General features: G+C 23.5%; 1 protein-coding gene across 1 annotated transcript in view; it reads right to left on the bottom strand.

The window, feature by feature from the left end:
* Positions 1–9570, bottom strand: part of LOC117174359 (mitochondrial import receptor subunit TOM40 homolog 1) — a 24444-nt gene that overhangs the window by 7399 nt on the left and 7475 nt on the right. Inside the window, exons 3-4 of the mRNA XM_033363418.1 lie at positions 8681–8934; positions 558–869 (exon numbers count right to left, since the gene is read on the bottom strand). Coding sequence (XP_033219309.1) covers positions 558–869; positions 8681–8934 — 566 coding nt within the window. The remainder of the gene's footprint in view (positions 1–557; positions 870–8680; positions 8935–9570) is intronic.

The raw sequence follows: 9570 nt of genomic DNA, 5'->3' as shown, positions 1-9570 counted from the left end.
TTGAATTCTATTAAGCAAATTTTGGAATCTTTTTAAATCTCCTAAAATATTTCAAGTCTATTGAAACTTTTTAATCTCTTGATAATTAAATGGAATTTCTAACAAAATTTACCATAAAATCCTTGGTAATAATTTTAAATAATTCAAATTTATTTTGAAAAAATTTCGAATCTTTCATAGAAAATACAAAAACGAAAAAAAAACATTTGAAAACCCTTCTAGTTATTGAATTTTATTTTTAAAAATTTCGAATCTTCTTAAGTTTCCTAAAATATTTCAAGTCTAGTGAAACTTTTTAATCTCTTGATAATTAAATGGAATTTCTAAAAAATTTAGCATAAAATCCTTGCTAATAATTTTAAATCATTCAAATTTATTTTGAAAAATTTAGAATCTTCTAAATTGCCCTAAAATATTATAAATCTTTTGAAATTTTTTGAAGCTCCCGAAATTTTAATTAAATTTGTTTAAATGCACTAAAATCTTAAAAAAAGAAAAAAAAACATGTTTGGACAAAAAGATAATAGTTTGTTAGATAATAATATTTAAAAACACACCTCTAAAGACAAGATCCGCTTTCGGAAGATCAACCTGATATCCGATTGTAGCGGTGCATTCTTGTATTCTAGAATTGACTTCCAGTTCCACTCCAACTTGGACCTGATCGCTAGCTTTTTGGTGGAAGCAGAGGTGGCATCCACCGAGACTGAGGCTAGCACTCATTGTCGAATCTCCACTTGTGTAACGACCAGCGGCCGAAGCCACAGTGATTGATCCTCCTGGAACCGTTGGTCCCTTCTGATAAGCGACCTCACCACCTAAAGCTAGTTGCGACGTTACACTTTGCAAATAATGCAATACCATTACACCTGTCAAATGAAAAAAATTTTTTACATTGCATAATTTTACTGCCTCTCAAATCGAATAATTAAATTCGTCAAATCGTTTGAATTTCCCCAAAAATTTCTCAAATAATTCATGTCATTGTGCAATTTTCTGAATCTATCCGAAATCTTTGCCAAAAATTTGAAAAATCTGTATACAATATTTAGAATATTTTTTACAATATTCTTTAAATTGTTGATATCTGAGATATCATTGAAATATTTATAAAATATATATTTATTTACTTAATTTTAAATATTTGATGCACTTTTTAAATTGTTGAAATATTTGGGAAATCATTGCAGTTTCTGTGAAATATTGAGAAAATCATTGAAATAGTTGCAAAATATTTGAAATATTGGTTAATATTTGTGAAATTGTTTATATCTTTCGCGAAATATTTGAATACTTTTCAGGGTGGCCGTTTTAATCGAGAAAAAAGAATTCCCGGTATATTTTAAAGATTTTTCCATATAAAGTAATAAACAAACAAATAGAAGTATTCAAAGTGTAACCCTTGAATTCTAAACTTTTAAAATTTAAGTTTAAAAGTTTTTCAATTCAAAAATTGTGTATCCACGTTAACATTTTCAATAGTCTAAATTAAAGAATCAAGCAATGAACTTTAAACATTTTCAAAATTATATTATTTTGAGTAATTTTAAGCTCGGCACATTAAAAATTGAAAAATAATTTTTTAACTTAACATTTCTTAAATTATTTTTGTTTTATATAGTCTAGGCATCATTTAAAAGTTTAAAAATTTTATTTCAAAATCTTGAGAAATCTGAAAGTGGTTTTAAATTTTTCCAAATTCAAAATAATCTTTCAATTCTTTTTCGGAATTTTTAAATATATTTCAAAATGAATTGAATTTTTTCTATAACTTTTAGAAAGTCCTGCAAAGTTTTAAAAAGATTTGAATTAAATTTAGAAGTTGAAATAATTTGAAATACTTACAGCTGAATTTAAAATAAAATGTAGATTTTTGCAGACTTCAAACGAAAAACTTAGAATTTTCTTAAGAATTGCGAAAGACTACAAAAGAATAAAAATTTTCTTAAGATTCTTAGGAAAATTGAAAATGTTTTTTCATTTTAAAAAATTTTGGAAGACTTTAAGGACATTTTTTTTAATTTGCAGGATTTTCTACAAATAATAAGTGTTCAATTATTATTTGTGCAACAAAATTTAAAAATTTCTCTAATGAATTAAACACTTTTTAAATAGAACAATTAAAATTGTAATGCTAAAAATTGAAAAGCTCATCGAAAATCTAAAGATTCAAATCTTTTTATGTCAAACAATTCAGTTTCAAATTGTTTTCTTTGACATTTTATATTGTTTAAACCTTCAAAACTGCACTTTAATTATTTTAAAAACTGTTAAAATCGAACTTGAACAGATTTTTATTCTAAAAATTCGTAAAATTCCCGGTTCTCGGTCCGGCGGCCACCCTGTTTTTTATTTTAAAAATCTTCGATTTTAAACAATTCTAATTTTTTAAGCCTTTAAAACTGCATTTTAAAATTCCTTAAATTAAAATATATGCTTAAAAATTGAAAATGGAACATTTTTAAAAGTGAAAGATTTTCGAATTGAGTATTCCAAACTAAATGATATAATAATTTATAAAAATCACAATTTAACCAATTATTTTTAAAAAACGATTGAAATTAAAGTTGGACAAAACTTTTATTCTAAAAATTTTGTAAAATTCCCGGTAAAAAAATAAATTCACTGTCATTTCCCGGTTTTCCAAGTAATACTTTTTTTTAACTATTTGGTAATATTTGTGAAATTATTTTAATCTTTTGGAAATCATTGAAGTCTTTGTAAAATCTTATAAATCTATCAAAAATCTTTGTGAAATATTTCGTAATAATTGTGAAATTCTTAAAATCTTTGCAAAATACTCGGAATATTTAGGAAATCTTTGGCAATTTTCGAAATACTTTTCGAACATTTGTGAAATTATTGAAATCTTTAAAAAAATTATTTATGCCTTTGTGAAATTTTGCAATTTATGCGAAATCTTTGCGAAATCTTTTTAATCTTTGCAGAATCTTTGGGAAATCATTAAAATCGGTTAAGAGTATTTTTGAAATTCTTGAAATCTTTGCGAAATCTTTGAAAAATGTTCTGAACGCATAAAAAATATGTTGAAAAATATTAAAAATCTTTGGGAACTCTTTGAAAAATCTTTCAGAAACCTTCGGAAATTTTTGAAATATTTTTGAAACATTTGTGAAATTATTAAAATATTTGGAAATATTTTTGCAACATTTGTGAAATTATTGGGAAATAATGTATGACTTTATGAAATCTTCTTAATCTATTTGAAATTTTTGCCAAATATTTAAAATATTTAGAAAATCATTGAAATATTTGTAAAATATAAAAAATATTTGATAATAATTTTGAAATTGTTAAAATCTTTGCAAAATATTCGAAATATTTAGGAAATCTTCGAAATACTTTTAAAAAATTTGTGAAATATTTAAATATTTAAAACCTTTGGGGCACAATTGAAATCTTTGTGAAATCTTTTTGAAAAAATTGTGAAATTATTGAAATATTTGGGAAATAATTTATGTCTTTGCGAAATTTTTTAATCTGTCTGAAATGTTGGCAAAATTTTTCTGGAATCATTAGAAGGCTTCGAAATATTTTGAAACATCTGGGAAATTATTGAAATCATTGGGAAATTATTTATGCCTTCGTGAAATTGATTAATCTATCCGAAACCTTTGAAAAATTAGGAAATCATTCAAACCCTTGGAAAATATTTTTAAAGTATCTGCTATGTTTTTAAAATTGTTAAAATCTTTGCGAAATCATTCAATTTTTTTTGAAATCTTTTAAAACTATAAAAAATCTGCAAATTATTTAAAATCTCAATAAAATGCTAAGAAAATCATTGAAATTTTTGTGAAATAACCGAAATATTTTTGAAATATTTGGGAAATCATTTAAATATTTCTGAAACCTTGAAGAAATATTTAAGATATTTTTGGCATTTTTGGTAATATCAATACAGGGTGGCCTTTTTAATCGACGAAATAAATTCCCGGTCATTTCCCGGTTCGCAAACATTTTTCACGGTCAATGAAATTAAAAAAACAAAAGGAAAACTAAATCTAAAAAAAAGTTCACGGTAATAAAAATTGTGCTGCAAATGAAAGCACTCAAAGTGGAACTATGTTAATTTACAACTTTTAAAATTGAAATTTAAAAGTTTTTAATAAAAAAATGTTGTATTCAAATGCTCAATAATTTACGAGTGTAAAATTAAAGGTACTAACATTTTTCAAAATAAAAAAATATAAATTCATTTTATCATTTTCGGTGCTCTACATTAAAAAATTAATCAATGAACTTTTAAAATTTTTTAAATTACATAATTTTAAGGAATTTTAAGCTAGAAACATTAAATATTGAAACATTGAAAAAATGTTAACTGAACACTTCTTAAATCAGAAATTTAATTATTTTATTTTCGAATAGTTTAAACATCCCTGGAAAGCTTTAAAATTATATTTCAAAATCATGAGAAATCTGGAAGTTGCTTTTAATTTAAAATTATTTCGGAAATTTTTTCAGAACTTCTAAATATGTCAAAATTAATTGATTTTTTTCTACAATTTTCAGAAAATCCTGCAGATTTTAGAACATTTCTTCACAATTTGGATTTGAAAAATTCAATTTGAACAACTGAACATTTATTACTTGTAGGCGAAATTTGAGTAATTTTAAGAGATATGTAGAAGTTTTGAAAATATTCAAACTTAATGTAAACTTGAAATGATAGCCAAATATAAAACAAAATGTGTATTTTCGCAGATTTTAAACAAAAAATTAGATTCTTTTCAAGAATTGTGAAAGGCTTCAAAAGAATAAAAATATTTTTTTCAAAATTCATAGGAAAATAAAAAATTATTTTTCATTTTGAAAAATTATTTTAAGACAATGTTTAAAAAGTTTTTCAAAGATTTAAACAAAATGTTCAAAAAAGATTCTAGAAGATTTTAAGAAAACTTTCTAAAATTTGAATAATTTTTTGTCTTTTTAAAACTCCTGAATATCTCTTAAAATTACGCAAATTTTGTCTACAAATGTTCATTTGTAAATTATACATCAAAATTTAAAAATTTCACTTACAAAGTAAGCATTTTTCAAATACAACAATTAAAATTGTAACGTTCAAAGTTTAAAGGCTCTTTGCAATTTTAACGATTTCAGGATTTTTATGTCAAACGATTCAGTTAAAGATTCTTTACTTTTAAATATTTGGTTTCAATTTACGTGTCTTAAATAAAAATTCAAATATTGCTAAATATTCAGTAAGTCATCTTTTTTTTAATTAAAAAATTTCAAATATAATGGGTTAAAAATGGAATATTTTAGACTGAAACAATATTCCAAATTTAATAAAAGCCTTTAATTACGAATATATTTTTATAAAGTTATGTTTAAGTTAAAATAAGTAAATAAAGTTTCAATCAGAAGTTCACATTTTTTTAATGACTAAGACTTTCAAATTGAAACCGTTTCAATTTTAACGTTAAAATCTGAAAATTCTTAAATTTTGAACTGAATTGAAAATTCGTTTGTTAAATCGTTTTTCTTCAATTTTTATTACTTAAAGTAAAGATAAATTTCAAAAAATTAATTTATTTATTAAATAAAAATGTTTTTTAACCAAAATTTTCAACATCAAAGGCTTTTATTTTTTATTTGTTCAAGTCTTTAAGGAAGCATGTAAAAAATCTTAAAATTAAAAATGCAAGCTTAAATATAAAAAATTGAATTACGCATTGCAACCTAAATAATAGCATAATTAAAAAACATAAAAATTCAACTAATTATTTGAAAACTGTTGAAATCGAACGTGGACAGATTTTTCTTCAACAAATATGTAAAATTTCTGGTAAAAAAAATTCACTATCATTTTCCGGTTTTTCCCGGTCTCAAAAAATTCCCGGTCACTTATTTGGGAAATCATTGAAATGTTTCAGAAATCCTTGGAAACATTTGGGAAGAAATATTAAAAATTTTTGAAATATTTTTAAAACATTTGGTAATATTTGTACAATTATTAAAATCTTGGGAAAACAATAATCTATTTCTAAAATCTTATAAATCTATCCAAAATATTTGTGAAATTTTTCTAAATCTTTTTGAAATAATTGAGACATTTTTTAAATTTAAAAATGTTTAAAACTTTTGATATCTTTGAGAAAACATTTAAATCGTTGGAAATGGTTACGAAGAAATCTTTGAAATTTTGGAAATATTTCTGAAATATTTGAAGTCTTCGAGAAATGATTGAAATTTTTCTGATATTTTTGCGAAACATTTGAAATCTTTGTTAAATATTTGGTAAAAAAATGAATTTCTAACTAATTAGTTCAATTTTCAACCCCGTACAGTTGATATTTCAATAAAACAGATAAATTTCCAACCAATAAAATTAACTTTCTACTAAAACAAATGAATTTTTAATAAAATACATGAATATTCAACAACAAAATATCAAATTTCGACCAAAAAATATCAATTTTAAACCAAAAAAAGCCGAATTTTTTACTAAATAGTTCATTTTCCAACCAACAAGATCAATTTTCAACTGAAATGATAAATCTTCAACCAATAAAATGAGTTTTTAATCAAGTAATTCCACTTGCAACCAATTACAGTTGAATTTTCAACAACAAAAATTAATTATTCAACCAAAGATGAATTTTACAAGAACAATAAAAAATTACAACGTAGAATACTAATTTTCTACCAAAAAGACAAATTAAAAAAAAACTAATTGAATTTTCATCCAAACAGATTAACTTTTAACAAGAAATGAAAAAAAAATGAAATATCCGCGAAAAAATGTAATAGTTGATATTAAAAAAAAGTAATTATAAATAAAAAAAGTTAAATTTAACAAAAGAAGACGAATTTTCAACAAAAAAGATGAATTTTGAACACAAAAGGTAAAAATTGATATTTAAACAACAAAAAAAATACGAATTTTTAAGAAAATATTTGAATCCTCGGCCAAAACAGATTAATTTTCAACAAACTAGATGAATTTTAAACTAAAAAATGCATTTTTTAACAAACAAAAAATTGCATTTTCAAACAAAGAATTAAATTTTTAACAAACAAAAAATATAAACGAATTACTAAATAAAAAATTTATTCGTTCATTTTAATACCAGATTTTAATTTAAAAAATAATAATAATTAAATCTGGAAAAAACAGAAAAAATTTCAAACAAAATACATAATTTTTTAACCAAATAATTGAAATTTCAACTAATAAAAATTCATATTTAACCAATTATTTTTTTGAAAATTTATCTTTTTGATTTAGTAATTTTTCTATTTTAATAGAATTTTTTAAAATGAAAATGCAATTAAAATAAATCGTTAAAAATGTATTATTTTAATTGAAGGCTTGTTTCTTTGGTTAAAAATTTAACCGTTCAATATAAAATCCCTTTTTTGGTAAAAAAATATTTTTTTTTTTGTTCGAAATTACATTTTTGATGGGTAAAAATGCATCAGTTTCGTGTAAATTAATTTTTTTGCTGAAAAGTTTTATTTTGTGTTTGAAAAATTCAATTAATTTTTGTAGAGAAAATTCGTCTTTTCGTCTTGAAGGTTCAACAATTTCGATACAATTTCTTTTTTGAGCTAAAAATCTTGATTTTTTGGAAATGCTTCTTTTTGGCTTTAAAATTCTTCTTTTTTTGTATGAATTTCATCCTTTTTTTTGAAGCAGTGTTAAAAATTTAATTATTTTGTTGAAAATTAAATTGTTTTGCTGAAAATTAAAGTATTTTATTTTAAAAACTCATCTTTTAGAGCAGAAGAATTTTTTTTGTTTCAAATAAATTAATCAATTTGAAAATTTTTAATTTGTATGTGAAATACTGTTTCATTCTGTTTATAAAAGATTCTATTTTAAAAGTATTACGAGATTAAAATGCTGGTATTTGAATATTAAGGAAATTCAGTTATCTAAAAAAAAATTATTTTTTTTTAATGATTTTAAGTAACAAAATATTATAACTGATGTGATTCCAAATAAAAAGCATGGTTTTTTATTAAAAATGTTAAAATTCACGACAATAACAGCAACAAAACATTCATTATAACCATCTGTTTTGCAATTTAATTTTTTCTGACCATCGCTTCTTACCAATTTTTGAAAAATGATTGCATTTTAAAAAAAGACGGTTAATTTTTTGCAGGAAAACATTTTCTAAAACTCTACTGTTTCCAATTTTTAAAATAAATTTTTCTCTGACTTCTTCTATAGCTCTAAATCGTTATAACAATTTTTTTAGATCAAATTAAAAAAAATATATATATAGATATATTTTAAGATAAAAATATTTACCAATAACTATATTTTAAGAGGAGATATATAAAAATCTTTAAAAAAACGTTCCAAGAAAGGATAAAAAAATGCTAAGACTTCTGTCCTTTATTAATCATAGAAAAACTATAAATTTCCGAAAAAATTATTCATAAAAAAATGCGACAATTTTGAATCCATTTCTTGGCCAAAATTAATAAAAATAATTGTTTTTGTATGCTTGGAATATCATCAATTCAATGATTAAACTTAAAGTCAGCAGAAAAAAAATCTCAAGGAGAAAAAAAATTGCAAAAGGTTTTTCTTGTGATGGAAAAAAAAAATTCTTTAAACAAAAAATAAAACGAGGAAAGAGAGTAAAGCCTAAATTTGATTTAGAGATTGTAAAAAAATATTTTTTTAATATCTTACCAGAATTATTAATAATATCTGGATTTCCTAGTGTTGCCGAAAGTGTATACGAATCGCCACGATAATCCGAAGTCATTTGTACAGCTGTGAATTTACTACGTTGGATTTGAGTGGCGAGTTTCCCCCTGATTCTCTGGCCAAATTGGTGTATCATATTGGCATTAAGATTTCCACTGGGATCAATGTCGCCCAACAAAACTGGAAATGCTTCCGTTGGCGATGTCTGTTTCGTTCCAACATATGTGGCGCCAAATCTAACAACAAAATACAGATTGGCCGTTTGAATCCAAGAAAAAAATTTACGTTTTTTTCCCGGTTCGAAAATTCGAACTCTTAACCCTTAAACGGCCAAAACGTCACTACCGGTACACTGCTTTTCAACAGCCAATAACTAAGACTATTCGACACTAGAAAAAATTGAGACACATATATTTTTATTGCTTAAGATCTCCTCTTTCCGACGGTGCCAATGAAATTACTCAAAAAATTTTCTTATTATCCCAAAATGCAGTTTAAACAAAAAAAAAACGTCATTTTTCGTGCCTATTTTTTTTTTGTGAACCATTTTCCAAAGCTTTTCGAGTCTGTAATTAACCTGGAATCTCACTAACGGGTGGAATAAATGTCTAAACTTTGAGAATCCATGGTTCAAAGATCGATTTTTCGTTTTAGTATTTTCAAAATGGCGTCTTAAGGGCATGTGACACAGCTAAATACCTATATTGCCGATCACAGTTTTTCAGTTCACTGAATGTTCTTTTGAACTTAAGAACTTTTTTTTTTGAATAAAATATCGAGCTGAAACTTTGGGAAATGTATTAGAGTACAATAAAGTACGTTTAGGTACTGCATTTTGGTAGGAACTTCACTGAAAACTATTTCATCTTTTT

This window comes from Belonocnema kinseyi, chromosome 6, assembly GCF_010883055.1.
Source record: "Belonocnema kinseyi isolate 2016_QV_RU_SX_M_011 chromosome 6, B_treatae_v1, whole genome shotgun sequence".
Classification (NCBI taxonomy): Eukaryota; Metazoa; Arthropoda; class Insecta; order Hymenoptera; family Cynipidae; genus Belonocnema; species Belonocnema kinseyi.
The sequence above is the reverse complement of the archived record's forward strand: the minus strand, read 5'-3'. Positions and strand labels throughout refer to the sequence as shown.